General features: G+C 32.6%; 1 protein-coding gene across 3 annotated transcripts; it reads left to right on the top strand.

The window, feature by feature from the left end:
* Positions 1 to 3,473: 3,473 nt before the first annotated feature.
* On the top strand, positions 3,474 to 17,034 carry LOC132697098 (sodium/hydrogen exchanger 9B2-like). 3 transcript variants are annotated; one of them, XM_060662382.1, is made up of 8 exons: positions 3,474 to 3,626; positions 8,721 to 8,897; positions 10,243 to 10,327; positions 10,546 to 10,923; positions 10,980 to 11,213; positions 11,271 to 11,511; positions 12,979 to 13,380; positions 14,996 to 17,033. In XM_060662382.1, exons 1-8 carry the CDS (start codon positions 3,575 to 3,577, stop codon positions 15,332 to 15,334), a joined length of 1,908 nt encoding a protein of 635 aa, XP_060518365.1. In that variant the 5' UTR covers positions 3,474 to 3,574; the 3' UTR covers positions 15,335 to 17,033. The 3 variants fall into 3 exon arrangements, with proteins under 3 accessions (XP_060518365.1, XP_060518368.1, XP_060518367.1); XM_060662385.1 differs by lacking the exon at positions 14,996 to 17,033 and adding an exon at positions 14,058 to 14,491; XM_060662384.1 differs by lacking the exon at positions 3,474 to 3,626 and adding an exon at positions 5,579 to 5,674 and having other exon boundaries at positions 14,996 to 17,034.
* Positions 17,035 to 17,294: the final 260 nt, after the last annotated feature.

Genomic DNA, 17,294 nt, shown 5'->3' on the forward strand with positions numbered 1-17,294 from the left:
AAAACAACTGCACCTAGAGCTCATGAAAAACAGTACTAAAATGGGCACGAGAAAAATCTGAAAACTATTATTTAACTTCTCATTTCACCGAAGAGCGCTCAATTGATATGATGATTGATTGAAAATTCAAGATTAAAATTCTCAAATAAAAAGGTGAGGCAAGGTCCCGATCATCTAAACCACTTATCCGATTTCTGCAAACTCTGGACTGCTTAAAAGAAAAATCTAAGTGTATTCAAATACTTTTTTTTTACGGTATAATTTTGACATCATAATCGGAAGATGTAATTAGATATCTTCATCCATTTCAGAGTTATTATCAAATAATCTTTTTTAACGCTTTAATCTGAAAACATATTCATTGTTTTTCAGCTTTGTCCTAGGGGTTTCTTAACAATTGGCTTTGACTTACATCTCCCTGCATTTTTTTAAACCTAGGACTAGTCCAAATCGTATAAAAGATAATATTCGTTTAAATATTTAAAAGCGCAATCCTTAACAAAACAATAGGAACAGCAGTGTTCTTAAGCCTTCGGCACGCCCAAAACGAAAATGCATGTTTCGCGCTATACCATCCCCACCAACTTACTTAAGTACATACGCAAACACCTTCGACGATTTTTGGAATGTAATAAAACTATCAATTCTTCTAAAAAAGGTTTTTACTAAGACTAGTTTCCCTAGACCCCCCACCCCCCTCGCATTACTATCGTTGATATTATGTCGTAGCATTAATTGGAATTTCGATACAAGTAACCAAAACGCGCCATGGACCCGGAGGGCGCTGTCAACCAAAAGACTTCAAGCCGGACCAAAGGGCCCCAACACTCGCCCGAACACGGCCGGACGACGCGGGTGTCACGCCAGCGTCGTTGACGACAATCTATAGTTTATTTACGATATTATGTTGTATATGTTTATTGTATATGATGTAAATATGGCTTTGACGATGTAGTAGACTGTAAATAAATAAAGACTGTTTGAAATGAATGAGTGTTCTTAAGAAAACAATGAACAGGCGTCAGAAAAAGACTTTTTTATTCAATATGTATGTCATTTTGTAAAATGAAAAGTTCTCGATATTTGTATTAAATGTTCAACATCAAGAGCAGTTTCATAAACTAGCTATTTAGATTTGGATGACAGAGTTTCATGGTAATATAGATTTACTTTTTGGTTAGTTAATATTGCCTCAGTAGTAATTTATTTTGGTGAGTGAGAGAGAGAATGACAAATACAACGCAATGATTTACCACTTGGCCAGGAAAGCAACCAATTTTTGACAATAAAAAAAGTCTGAAACCAGCTGGAATTTTCCAGAATTTCCAATAACGTTATTAAAATTATAAAACATTATTTTTTTGTGTTGAAATCAGTAAGGTACAATTATTGTTTTATGAAATGGGTTTTAGGTAGAAACAATTTATCAATTTTCGTACATACTTTAGATACTAGTATTGATAATAATAACTTTAGTATAAGACATTAACCTAGATCACTGTCTTATCTTTGTAATCCTACATTTTGTGATCACCATCAGCTTTATTTTATAAAATTTTATTCATGTCTCTCGCTTCGCTCATCAGTTACTAGTGCACGTTCTTAATCGAGTAATCATTAAAATTTTGATTGCATGATGTGTTTCTATTCCCCAAGTTTTCTAACCAACCACGTAAAATCTCCAAATTTGTTTTGTTTGAAACCATTCGACATTTCACCGACCCATTCACAATATTAATTTATTTAATTGACATTTGTGGTGAGTGTTTATCAAACAATTAACGTTATAGGCAGCACATGATCTTTACGGCAATTTAAAGCGCCGGTCACATGATTTTCGTTCCAAGACCGACTGGCACCGTCCTTATTACACTGTTAAATATAACCATGAGTTACTAATGAATCTAACTAAATACGATAAAGCCCGGACTTTAATGAAACTCGATAAACAACGTGTTATTGCATTTTAATAGAATTTGTTTACACTGGTTCCTAGAGACGCCTTTTTTAATTAAAATTTTCTTTGATTTGAAATATAACGAAATGTATTGCCAAATAGGAGACGAAGAAATTAATGTTAAAAAAATAAAAATATGTAATTGAACTTGGTGGCAAGTTGCGATTTTTGTTAAAAAGTTTTACCTATATTCTCCTACTTAAACATTCAATTTTTCCGCTTTGAATAGCCTCTTCTATTTAGAATTCAAATAACTGAGTGTGAAATGTGACAATTTAATATAAATGCAAGATCTGGATATTAATACTATATTTCTGTAAGAAAGTGTATGAAGAAGCTCTTCAAAGTGTTGCATGTTATACTTTTCCCAGTTTTGTGGTATATTTTTGCAAAACAGTACGTATAGAAATTAAATGCTGTGTGACGTGACTATCCGAATTGACAAATGTCAAAGTGCCATCAGTGTTAAAAATCTACAGAAAACATCCATCGCTCTTAAACTCGTGACTAAAGTAACGCTCGTAGCAGCATTTAATGAAGCTGATGTCTTAAAGAGACACTTTACCATATATTGGGTATTTTGGGGTAGGGAGTAGAAAAATTATAATTTATTAGGTACGCAATCAAAAATTATATATGAAATGACGCTATGACTATGACTTGATCACTTATCACCGGTTCTTTTCTTAGTAATCGTACCTTTCGTTGACTGATAGCATACTAGGCTTCGACTGCATGAATTGTCGATTAATACAGGTAAACTAATTAACCAAAAACTTGAGGAGAATATATATAACAAAAATAATTGCTATTTTATTACATGTTCAATTTCTAATCAATTTGTCAAAAAGTGAATCCGAAGCAACCCAGTTTGTTCAATAAGATGCTTTGATGAATTATTTCAAACACTTTGGAGATGAATGCTGGTACTGTTCAAAAGATTTTCGATAATTTTGTTAAAAACACTAATGACGAAAAGTTCGCATTTAAAGAGTTATGATTGATCTGACGAGAACAAAAGAGCAGGTTTTCTTCAAAAATGGAGAAATATCCAGATCTCTTATACCCACTGAAGTCAGTATCAATGTCCGAAATAGAGATAAATGCCTGAAACATGCTGATGATTTTTGAGTTCCTTAAGGTCACTCAAGTCAAGTTCTTTTCAACTTGTAAAAAAATAATACCCATATCCTAATAATTACCTGATATATAGCCTGCAAGATTATAATCTAAATCGACCTAAAACAAAAATTAGGTTTAAATAATAGCGAAATATAATAATGATCCATTTTCCTTTAATGTTTCCTTGTAAATAAAAAGACAGACGAATAATCAGAAAAATCTGGAACATGTACGCCATTTCCTCTATTGGCATTTAAATTGCATTAATATAAATTTCCCGTCTAGTATAATCGTATTATAAACGGGCATTTTAATAGGTAATTTTGCTGTTGTAGAATAATATAGGGTGTAGGACGATGTTCAAACAGCGTTGGGCAATTCGCGATCTCAAATTGGCGTCTTCCATTTAGAACGCGGCGTTTCTAATGCCAATGCGGCACCGCTCAATTCGATTGACCCTCCGAGCGCTGTCGCGTTTTTTCGTCGGTATCCATCATGGAACAACCAGTGCCTCAAATTAAAATTCTACCAGATTGGTCGGACATGGGTAAGTCTCAATTTAACACACTTTTTACTGGAAACTTATAATTTCACCCACCATTTGACGGTAAAGTGTTCGCACGGCCAATAATATACCGCGTTCGGTGAAAATTTTATTTCAAAAAAGTTTTTTTATATCAACTATTCTGAAAGTGTTTCAAGAAATTGAGTTAATGACAGTTACACGTTAAATAAAATTTAAGTGATGTAAATAAAGTCTATGAGTAACTGAAACTTCAAATTTCAATTTGATATCCTCCCTTCTCTCGAAATAGCGCGTTAGCCAGCGACGTCCCATCTGCATTAACTCATACATTGAAGAAACAAAGCAGCGTATATGAACATTAGGGTATTAACTTCCATTGCAGTTTGTTGTTTCTAATGAGAATGAGATTCAAACCTACTTTTCACAAAAGTCTGACTGTAAATTAATCTGTAATTAAATTCCCTGAAAATGTCAATTTAATACCTAATACATAATCTTTAGCAAAAATAGGTTTTAAACAGATGGAAATTGCAAAAAATGATTTACCACCAAATAATACAGTTTAAAAACCTCTGCAGAAATGCAGCTATTGCCCATCATTTGCAATCCTCAATATTCTCTTTCCACTGTCTACCAGTATAGTTAGCAATATTTGCCGATTCAAAGTGGTTGATAAAATGGCAAGTAGGTCAATATTGCTTACTATATTTAGATAAGCACGTACAATGTATGTTGATTGCAATATATGGGTATACAGCGTATAAAATAAATGTTTTGTTTACGTCATTTTAAAGAACTGAATTTTAAAGAATTCTTTAAGAATGCAAACCATATAACCCCCACCGATAAACAATTTTCAAAAATTATGACTATTGTCGCGGCGGTAACATGTCATTAATGTTTATGACTTTGATTTTCCTTTGATTTACAGTGTACGCGCGATGTTCTCTGCAAAATTAACGGTAATCCCCGCTTCTGATTATTAGGTCAAGATTTACAAATATCAATTGAAAATAAAATCAATGACAACGCAACCGGCTTAAGAGCAAGTGATTTGATCACCCTATGGACGTCTGAAGGTTATCATCAAATCTAAAGTTTTAAGATTCGATAAGAAAAAGGCTTTCTCTTTTTTAAACTTTTTGTTAGTTTATATATTAAAGTTACTCACAACTAACAACTTCTTGCAACGGAAAGTGAGCCTAGGAATTTTTTTTATTGCTGTGAATGATATATTAGGGTGTCGGTTATTAGCAAAAATCTGTAAGCTAAGCGGATTGATGGTTTTTAGAGCATACTCTATAGCTGACCTCACAAATGCCTAATGTCATTTGAAATTAGCTACAGTTGCGGAAAGTTTTAGTTACCAAGCTAAAAAGCTCACTCAAAAGGCGTTTTGTTTAGTATACGGGTTAATCTGATAAAATACAGTGAAAAGATAATATTTTATTTAATTATACTTAAGGAATTATAAATTCAGAAGTCAGTTGAAAAGACACTTAAAAAAAGTTCTGTCTGCAATATATCAAAAATTTTGTATACATTATTTATTTTTGGGTTTTTGAATTTATATTAAACTGACTACAAGTGCAAACTCTCTAATCTTTATTAGGTTATTTGTTGTTTTAGCTTTTCAAATTCCATTACTACCATTACAATTCCGCACTGACTTAAACAAATTTAATCATTACAACATTATTTCTTCGGTAAATAAATATTGTCAACTAGTTGCCGCACCCCAAAAAAGGTAAATAAGAAAAACACCAATAAAAATTATTAAAAAACTTTTTAAACCTGCGACGTTGTCTTTATGAAAAAGTATGACATTTTCAAGAGCCTATTGCTACATCACAGTAAAATTTTGTCCTCGTCCTTATAAAATGACGAGCATTATGTATTCCAACATCGTAAGGCAATTCTAAAGAAGGCAGCAAAACCAAATAAATAATATTCAGTTATACGTAGGCTATCACATTCAGTAAAAAGAAGTAAGTGAAGTTCGAATGTTACCTTTGTTACAAGAAATATTGGACATTTTAAAATGATCCACAAGCAAACATTTCAAGAAGGTAAGACATTCAAAGTTATTTGCTGTGGATATATGTATGATTTATTTATTAAATTCCACATAAATTTTAGGATAGTTGGAAAATATCTGTAGTTAATTGTTGCTTTGTTATGCTTTCTCCGTAAAACAAAGAAAATAAAAAAAAATAAGCACCACATGTTCAAAATTAGTGAATTACTAATTATTAGTTTGAACCAGTTGCAGTTGCGTGAGTCATTAGATATTTGTCTTGGTTTAAACCCATACTCGAATGACTTGTTATGTTTCCTAAGATTTAGACTTGAGCAAAACTCATTTCAATTTTTTTAATAAATAAAAAGTTTAATTGCATCAAGTGAAAAGTAACAAATTTATCTAAAGTGTTCTCTCATTAAAACCGTTTTTCTATATCATTCTATACTCTAATTGTTTTGAGTAGGTATACTTTCCTAATTAGCAGCTAATGCTGTAAAGATAAAAATGGTAACTTAAATAATTTTCTACCAATTTTGACGAACATAAAAAGTGGCATTTTTCTCAATCTGTTTTAGTATAAAAATAAATTAATTGAAAATAGATATATCTATACATATTTTTATTTCTCTATGATTGCGTCTCCTTTCAAAGGTCATACGGACGATTATTATTTTATACCGGGTGATGCATTGCCGAACGGAACATAGGAAATCCAATAGAAATTTTTAAGTGGCTAAATATTGGTTCTCCTGTACATTTTATAGCAAATATGTAATATAACATTTTGAAGGAGTCAGTATGATTAACTTATGTGCCGAGTTTGAATAAATTTTAATAAGCCAGTTATTGAATTAAATATGGTGGCAAAATTAAAACATTGTTATAGTTTAGGTAATAAATCAAACACCACAGTTTGATAATGACAACACGAAAATTCGTGACAGTAACAATATTTTTATTTGTGATTGTTATACGTTATTAAACGCGCTATAAATAATATGCTTTATTTAATTGAAGAAAAAGTAAGCATAATTAAGTGGTATTATGCAGTAACCAGTATTAGAGCAGTGTCTGAAATATTTTAATTATCCAATTGGAGTCTAAAGGCTCCGTAATAAATAACTGCAAATGTTCTGCTGAAAATCTCGATAATATAGCAGAAGAAGGAGCCAATAGAAATTTGAACATTTTATTGCATGTTGAAGAAAACAAAATTATTAATACGAGGATTCTTGGACAAGTTGTATATAAACATCACAACACAGTATTGCGCACATTAAAAAACACAAACATTTTTCCTATAAATACGAAAAGCATCAAGAGTTCCGGGAAGGCGATGAAGAAAGCAGAGTAGCATTTTGTTTTGAAATTATGGAAAACGCAAGTATCGAAAGGTATTTTTAAAAAGAAGAAGATATTGTTCGAGAAGATCAGGAGTTCTGGTACCGGATAGTTAGGGAGTACTTGCGAAATATTTTTAACCGTAATATTATTTGCCCAAGGTGTCGAATCTTTTGGTCACCCAGGTCACCTGACCTCGCGCCAAACGACTTCTTTCTGTGGAGTCACTTGAAAAGTGTTATCTATAAAAATGTTAAATTTGAAAGTCTTAACCATTTACATATTTCCTTATAATGTGGCAGAATTTCACAATAGCTAAGCAACTAAGCAATGTTAGAAATGAATTTTATGATCGTTTATTTAACTGTTAATTGAGGGTTGTTTGAACATTTATATTATAATTATTAATTATTTTTAATAAAAAAACTTGAGGATTGAGATTTATAGTCGTTCCTTGAAGCTTCTTTGTTTCTTAAATCGTTCTTTAAATGAAATTCAAATTCAAATTTAAATGAATCCAAATGTGCATGTCTTTATTTGAAACCAACCTTAATTTGATTATGTCATTGTCATCAAGTTTTGGAAATAGCGTCATGAAAAATACTCGCTGGTGTTTATTGTATTGACCTTTTGCAATTTTCCCATCATATTTAATTCAATAACTGAAGATTGGCTTATTAAAATTTATTCAAACTCGGTACATGAGTTAATCATACCGAACCCTTCAAAAAGTTATATTACATCTTTGCTATAAAATGTACAGTGGACCAACATTTGGGCACCTAAAAATGTATATGGATTTCCTATGTTCCATCCCGGTCTAATAATAACATTTATTTAAAACATTTCGCTTTATATCAAATGTCATTAGCAAGTAAGCATTGAAAAAAAAAACGCGTTGCCATGTTCACAAAATCATACCTTTTTTTCGTTAAATAGCGACAATTTAAGAAGTTCCAATATTGGTTTACAGGTGCAATGGAGAACTGCATGGGACATCTAACTCATTTAGGTTACTAAAAACTTGCCTATCTCTTTCTAATATCAAAGGTTGATTTTTATGTATAAATTGTTTAAATTTCTTTATTTTTCAAGTGAATGACTTTTGGCCAAACGTTTTTGAAGATATTGTCGCAATTTTCTGTTTCTATTTAAGTATGCCTGACATTTTAAGATGTCAAAGGAGTATAGCTGCCTTACACCGAATAGCCCACTAACTTCATAAAGGCCATCTGTTGCATAAGTTTTGTGCTTGTGCTTGTTGTAAATTTAGTTCTTTTTAGTAGTCTTTAAGATGCTAATGATATTTCTGAATTCAATAAATCGTATAAATAAAAATATCACCAGAAACATTGATTAAAAAAATGCATCAAAAATAATTTTTTTCCAACTGCTCAACATATGAAGCATTTAAAAAAAATATTGATAAATTTATTGGTAATAAAGTAATAATAAAAAGGAATTTACGTGCCATGCATACTTTGCCAAAGACGTTTTACATTTTGTGCCAATGAAAAGAGTGTAAAAGGGCATTTTTTTATGGGACACTCTGTTTAGTTCGTTGTTACAGGAAATCATTTTGTGATATAAATAAACAGCCGCGCCGCGCCGTAATAGAGTTCATTAAAAAAAACTGTTTCCCCCAACACAATTGCTCAATTGTGTGATCTCTACCTTGAAATTTTAATGAAGTCGTCAATTCGGGGTCAAGCTTTTTTAATTCGCAATTTAGGAAATCATTTTCGATACAGATGCCGCTGCTGAACCGAAAGCCGGCGACAAGATTCAGAGATGCGGCCCTCAAAAGCCCCCACCTTATAGAAGGATGAGTATATTGATGTTAGAAGATAGGACCGACAATTTTGAAAACGTATTCGCCACATCCGATAATATGGACAAAAGGAAAATGGCATACGAGAATCAGAACGGTAAGGCGTATTTTGGGCGATTTTTTGTTATTTTACACAAACACACCTTCAACTGTAGAAATGAATTCAATATGTACCAGGTTATTTGAAATTAAAAATTGAACAATTACCCAGAACCCCTTATAGATTGACACTTGGAGATTTTAGCTATTCCACAAACACCTTTTGAGAATTAATCCTTCTAAATCGGAAAGGATGCTATTTTGTACTATCTGTCACTATGACACCTTGGAAACTTCCAACATTCCGCACAAAAATTTGCATACAAAATTGAATTTTACTAACATATTACTGTTTTGAAAACTGCTTATTGTATTTTAAAATCCCTTTACCCACTTAAACATTAATTCAATATTCAGACTAAAATGTTTTCTGATCTTTTCATATTTTAATTATTGCAACCAAATATATGACCCATTTTTGATTTTTTTTAATATAGAAAAAATTATTGCTTTTTGACCTCACTGGCTGCAATGCCTAAACAAATTCAAGAGGAGCATTTATTAAGCTTTATTTATAAAATAATTAGAACTAAAACGCTATTATTCGATTCTTCAATTCTTACATTTAAGAAAACATATAATTTTCAATAAATTTTGTCCACAGCGTTCTCGTCCCCCTCCCTTAACCTCAACAGTTTGTTAAACATTTTGTACCAGATGCTGTAATAGGCTAGAATTAGGTCCTGTGTTTTTCTCAAAATAATGCGTCATCTAACAACAACACAATTGGCCCTACAGAACTATATACATTGTGAAACCTTGACGCTTTATTCTTTAAATCGTTGCTTTTTATCTTATTCATGCATTATTTGGATGTTTTATTGTTATTATAACATAAGATACGCAGGTACACACTCTCTGTTACTCTATTATCAGCTTCATCTTTTCACCTTTTTCTGAATCTAAAATTGCAGATTGGGGAGGTAGCCCCTGAACTCAGTTGTTTCCTTAATATGTAATTATCTTTTAATATACCTACTAATTACAGATATGTATTTGTATGTTCGACTCTCATCAATTCTCATTTAAACTAATGTTTCAAACAAAATAACATCATGAAACAGACGAAGAGTAAGAAAATCTATATGGTAATTGCATTTTAAATTCCCATTAAAAGAAAACAAGCAGAATCACTACATAATTATAGAAAAGCAAAAATTAATCTAAAATGTTGGGAATAACAATACAACTTTAAGAAAGCACCAAGAATATTTGATTCTGACACAAAACAAGTATTTTATGTAAACTTCACTACCACCATCATTTAATTAACCATTTAAATATTTAATTAAACTTTGTTATGCTCTACATGGAATTAATTTAATTAATTAATCATGTTTCAGGTATAAGAAACGAACCCGATATGATATCCAATAAATCGAGTGTCATCGGGAAGCGCCATGTAAATAACGAGGACTGTCAAGACAGGTTCGTATAAGTTTAAGAAAAATTATTGAATTTATAACAATTTAATATGGAATCAAGCATTAAGTATTTAGTTGATAAATTCCTAATGAATAAATAAATAATATTTTGTTAACATGTAAGGTTAAGATGGAGGTTAAAATGATAGAGGATCACGGTCTACAAACGGCCAATCCTAAGTACTGTTAGCGCCTCTTACGTTGCATTGCTTTATTTTTTAGGTCATGGTGGTACGTATTTTGCATAAAATGCCGCTCGCGAGAGTCTCATCCTTCGTGGCAACCGATGTGTTGGCGAAAATTTTGCCCTTATCCGTTTTGTCCGACCTACAGACAATTCTCCAGAGTTATATCATTAATTATAATAGGATTTTTATCCTGGTGCGTGATTTATTCTTTGGTCGGAGACACGGCGACCCCGCCAAACGGAAAACTATTTCAGCTGATACTGATTAGTATATCGTCCTATTTGGTGGGATGGGTTCTCAGTCTGACGACCCTTCCTGCACTCATAGGGATGCTATTTACGGGTCTGTTTTTGCAGAACGTCGGCATCGTCAATCTGGACGAGTCTTTTTTCGAAGTGGCTAATCGAATTCGGTAAGCAGCTCACCACAAAACATTAATTCAACTAATATTTTCTAATCTTTACTTAGCCACGGCGCTTTAGTTATTATTCTGATACGTGCGGGGCTAGATTTAGACCCGAAGGCCCTTTGGCGTTTAAAGTTCATAGTAGTAAGACTGAGTCTAATTCCTTGGCTGATTGAAGCTGTGGTATGTGCCTTGGCCACGAGATACCTCCTGGGAATGGCGTGGAGATACACCATTCTGCTTGGTACTATCATAGCCGCTGTAGCTCCTGCAGTGGTCGTACCTTGCCTTTTTAGGTATTACCCTCCTATCGAATTGATATCGATATGGTTAAGCCAATCGTCGCTTTTCAGATTAAGAAGTAAAGGTTATGGTGTGACTAAAGGAATACCCACGCTAATCATAGCAGTCGCTGGTATAGACGATGCGTTATCGGTCGCTGGCTTCGGTATAATCAAAAGCGTAACCTTTTCAAACAGTTCTCTTACTTCTTTGGTCCTCCAAGGACCCGTGTCTATTTTAGGCGGATTTTGTTTTGGTATTGCTTTCGGTTTGTTATTGAAATATGTACCAGAAAGGAACGATAAATTTTTGGTAAGTTTGAACAGTATGTAATTAAATGGCTAGACATTGATAGAAATATCGTCTATTGATTAAAAAGGAAAACGGCAAATGCCTGGTTCCGCTGAATATCCGAAAAGGATTAATAAAAATTAATGGCTATAAAAGTGCATATTTTTTTCAAAATATTCAAATATATAGAGTGTTTTATAAAAATCTAAATTTATTTTTAATTCTATTATAAATCGTACTTATGCATTACTGCATACATCTAACGACTTTTGAAATATTTTAAATTTAAGTAAGTTAACTATCAATTTTTCCTAAAAAGAAATTTTTGTTAATTTTCTCAGTTAAGACGGATATAATCAAAAAATAAAATGCAATGAAGCTTGAAACTGCCAAAAGCAAATGGAGACTAATCATGTGTTACAATTGTATCTCTTTTAGCTTAAAAAATAAAGTAAAGAAAGTAAAATTTGAATAAGAGTATATTTTTTAATAAAATGTAGTTTTCAAAATATGATCTTATACATTGCTTGTAAAAATGATTTGATCTGCTAAATGCTCTTGAGTTTAATTTTTTGCTAGACATGAAGACGCTTGACAACAATCCATTAGGTACTGTCCCTATATTTGTTATCCTTTGGTATCCTATCATATAACTGATTATTTTTTATGTTATCGAATTTTGTTTATAGATATATTTTTTGTATTTCATTATGTAGTTTCGATATGGCAAAGAATTCAACAGTACATCATAGAACTGTTTCTAATTTATACTTCTATATATAACTAACTATCATAATAATATCCTCTACGACAAACATTTCTACGCAAATCATTAATTTATTAATAAATAACAATCAAACACGATATATGAAAACTTCTGTTTTAGTAATGATAAATGCTGCAATTTCTTCATAGCTCAATTGTTTTTTCCTAGTTGTAGGAATATGTACTTACTTCTACAACAGTTCACAATTTATTCATACCCTTTAGAGGTTTTCAGCGGTTTATAAATATCCGCAGCTGACTTTCATAAAACAAAACAACACTTAGCAATAGAGAGTCGAAATACCTTTCAAACGAAGTATCATTTCTCATTACAACCTTGTTAACCATTGTCAAGTGGTCAACTATCACTTTGATTTGAAAAAGTAAGGCATTTTCATAGTTAACTTAAATTAAAGTGTCCCATATAGCAGCAGGTGAAACTATGAATCAAAATATTTAATTCGTTTTCAACACATTGAATATTTGCAACGGTCGATATGTACGATATACATTTATTGGACAAATCTTATTATTTTGTTATATGTATATGTATATACATACAGAAATGTATAAAATCATAGTTCAACTGTAATAGCCACTTGACTAATCAACCAAAAGCATGAAGTTTGCTCTGAACGGAAAACAGAGTAGAAATTAAACAAAATTTTAAATTAACCATAATTTTGCCACACAACGTCGCCGCCGTATTGCAAAAATTTTTAGGTGCCGTTTAGAGTAATAATGCTCTTAGCAGCCGGCATGGCCGCGATCTATTTCAGCGACCATTTGGGATATGGCGGCGCAGGTCCTCTGGGGGCCGTGGTGGCAGCATTCGTCGCTTTGAAATTCTGGACTGTACAAGGTTGGAGTATCGAGGAGAATCCAGTCTCTACGGCCTTCGAGATATTCTGGATGATAGTCGAACCTGTTCTATTTGGGATCACTGGCGCGCAAATGAGACTTAATGAACTGAAGGGGTCTGTGGTTATGATCGGTTTCGGAATAGTGGTCTTGGGTGTAGCGGTACGGATTGTGGGCACGATGATTATTGGAATTGGCTGCAATCTCAACTTGAAGGAGAAGATATTTTGCGCTCTAGCTTGGATGCCCAAAGCTACTGTCCAGGTAACTTTACAATATTTTTTCAAACATTTGAGGTAAAGGGTTTTTCTACAAGTTTTCGCACTCCACCTCCACAGTAAGCCGTAAGTCATAGAAAAGAGTCACAAAGTCACAAAGTTAGTGAATTTTGACTGGTCAATGTTTTTTTAGACATCAATATTTTAACTACGAATTTCATGTTCTAAATTAGAGGTTAAAGTTCTTAACTTAGCACAAGAACTAATCACATCAAGTTGATTTTTTTGGTGGCCAATAATACCGCCCGGTTAACGCATTTCTGTTAACATTTTCGAAAATTATATCAAATTTTCCATATGGTTTATGTGTACATGCCATTAATAATATTATTTTTCTAGTCCCCACCCAATATACCCAATTAAGCACCGATCAGACCTGTTCAAAGTATAAGCTTTGTTAAACAGTTTCACTAACTACGTTTCCGATGATGGTATTTTAACGATTATCCGTTGTTATGATCATATCGCGCGTCCCTCAGGAAATGTGTTCGTGATATTTTGCAAAAACTAATATTTCTTATGTGGAGGTATTAAACTATATTTTCATAACACTAACGCTGAAATAAATAATTGTTGGGGCTCCAGTTCTTTATAGCGTTATGAGATAAAACAACAAATCCATTGAAACAGCCGCCCTTGAGATTAATTCATTATTACTAACAGGGTACTAAAATGGAAATGGATGGGCAGAAAGTCTAGGTCAAAGGCATCGGAATTCCTTAAAAATCCATATGCTAAATTTGCATCCCAGGCTACACTGCTACGCTCCGTTTGAGACGAAATTTTCCCAAGCCTACACTGCACCATCCATGAAAATGATACAATAAGTTTTAGTTCATTAAAAATTGTACCAAAATTTGAGCCATATTCACTTTTCACACCCTGTATCGTATCGTTTGATAAAAGCAACTTTACCTATCGAATTTGTTTTATTACTTAGTTATCGGATTTTTCAAATTTATGACCATTGTATTCACACCGTATGTTAAAAACGAAGAAATTTGATCGCTCCCTTAGAAAGAAGATTAAGTACTTAAAATAATGACTTCTAACTTTGAAACCACTCTGTATAGATTAGTTGGAGAAAATATCAACCAAACCAATAGGAAAAACCATAAAAGATCTATAAACTTAAAACAAAATATATAACGTTCATACGTTATATATTATCACTTACGAGTACCCTGTAGGTAGGGTGCAAAAGTATACTGGAACATTTTCATTTTCGATAGCTGATTTACTTTTAGTTAGTTAAAGTCGTGGGTCTTCTTTGGATATGTCATTTTAATTGTCTCATAAAATAATTTTTTATTGAAGGTCATTGCTAAAACCTTTTTTAATTTCATACATCAATTAGATTGGATCAATGTATTAGCAATAATTTATCAAATTAAAGTTGAATATCCAAAAAGAATGCTTGTTTTAAAGGAGACTGAGAAACAGTGCCATTTCTTTTCGCCAATGTAACAAAACATAGAGATCTTTATAAATTAAAAGAAGAGACCAGCATGTGCTTCGTGAATATATTGCTAATGATGTGGTGTACTGAATCATATGAATTTTTAATAAATATGGGTAGTGTAGTTGACATGTGATTTTAGGCAGCTCTCGCACCGATTGTACTCTCCGAGATCACGGACACGACCTCGGAGGAATATAAGTGGGCCAAGAAGATTATCGTGATTTGTATCTTGTCCATCATGTTCACAACAACCACCGGGGCCACCCTGGTGTCTCTTTTGGGAACTAAACTGCTGAGAAAAACGAAATTCGCTGTCGAACCCGATCTATGGAGGAGGTCGCATCGACCTTCCGTTAGGGACATCAGCATATTCGATGAAGACGAGGAGGAAAAAGAAGCAGACGACGCTGAAAACAACTCGGTGATTACGTTACCCGAGAATACCACGTCGACAGTTCAAATAAACAAAATAGAATGAATTGCTGATTATATGTGATGAAATGGTGAATTAGCTAAGCTGTAATTTATTTTGATATTATTGTTATAGTTAGTCTATAAAAGATCCTTCAGGATCTGTAAATAAATGTGGACTCGCACAATATCAATTGAACGTAGTAATTGAACTTAAACTTAACTTCTAGTGTGATCCGTATTTCGGAATCTACTACACTCCGGCTGCAAATTTAGCCTATTGATTTTTCAGGAATTCCTCGCGCCTTTGTCCTAGACTTTCTACTCATCTATTTCGATTTTGGTACTCTGTTACTGTTAGTAATAATGAATTAATCTCAAGGTCGGCAACAAATGGCAAAAATACCCATTATAATGGTCCCAGCCTAATATTCTAGAAAGATTGATCCAAAAACCTTGAAGAAAATAAGATTTCCCATGGTGCCGGTTGCCCAAATCTTGCAACCTCGCATTTATTAAATTAAAATAAGAAAAAAAACTGTTTCAATGGATTCGTTATTTTATCTATTAACACTACAAAGAATTGGAACCTCAACAATTATTTAATTCAGTATTAGTATTGTGAAAATTTAGTTTAATACCTCCAGATATGAAATGTGAAGTATTATTTGTCTGCTAAAACGACAAAAGCCTCCTGATTAATTTTTGGAACAAACACTGTTAATTTCAACGCCAATTGATCACCAATAGTTTAATTAATCCAAATTACAAAACAAGGTAACTCACCAGTGCAACCTACTTCTTCAAGCAACGCAAAACAAAATGGCTAACTTGTTCGAAAGTTCATCATTTTCTATGTTCATAATCTACACGCGTTTTTCAATAAATCACAGTTTTATTTTTTATTCATTCGGCAGTAGTAGCGAACAGCATCTCCAGTTTAACCTTAAGTAGTAATTGTCTTTACCAAACCAGCTACAAAAACTTCCAGTTTATGATTTTACATTGACTGCACTCACATTACATTGTATGAAATTTCGAAAAAAGCAGTAGTACAGTGTCGGTGATAATTCAAAATAAACTATGATTTACAAAAAAATTGTTTATTTCGTCGAAAGAAAAAATTCTTCTCCAAAACTTTTACTCCCACAAAATAACTATAGTCTCAATCTCGGCATGTTCATAGGGTTATTGCAATGCTCTCATATGACGGTGTTTCGCTCTTTAGAAAATAAGTGGCGCGGCGAGTATCGTTTCAGAAATCATAAAAATAAATTGTACATCTTCACTCGCCCTTAACAAAGAGTGTTAGTTTTAATTTTATATTTGTAATCCAAGATTGTTTACTTTTATTTGTTAGACAGAGTTAACCTAACCAAAAGTCATGACTGTTCCGAGAGCTATGTAATTAGATCTAGTGTGTGTCCATGTCCATAAAAGGGTTTGTTTACTATTTTTTATTCTTGTAGTTTGGTGTGTCCCATATTGTTACTGAAATAAAATTACATTTGATGAGTAGTCATACTTAGAACTATAAAGGCTAATTTGTTTATCGTCCATCAAAGATTTTTATTTCTTGTTACCAAATAACTGAAACTACAGTTTTCAAAAAAACCCAACAACATAACACATAGACGTCAATTTTCGTTAGTTTTGTATCACAACCACGTACCAAATAAATAGCCAATTTAATTAATGTTCCGATCATTTGACAACGTAATCGACCGTTGTCAAATGATGGGACATTTCACAGCCAACGCGATTATCAATCTGACAAAGAGATGTCCGATTGAGGTCACAGTGATCCTGTTGGGCCGGATAGGCACTTTTTATCCGATTTCAACCGAACAAAATATCGATCCGGCGAGATCTGTATTCACTAATTAGATTATAGAATGTCAGTAAAATAACAAGCTAAGTTTTTCCTTTTACATTTTCTTGCATTACTTTTACATTACTTCTTGCATTTTAACGAGAGTTAAAGCAAATCTCCTCGTTTATGAGATGTCTGTGAGTTAGCGACAGAA

Source organism: Cylas formicarius, unplaced genomic scaffold (assembly GCF_029955315.1).
Source record: "Cylas formicarius isolate icCylForm1 unplaced genomic scaffold, icCylForm1.1 PGA_scaffold_1__22_contigs__length_36826433, whole genome shotgun sequence".
Lineage (NCBI taxonomy): Eukaryota > Metazoa > Arthropoda > Insecta > Coleoptera > Brentidae > Cylas > Cylas formicarius.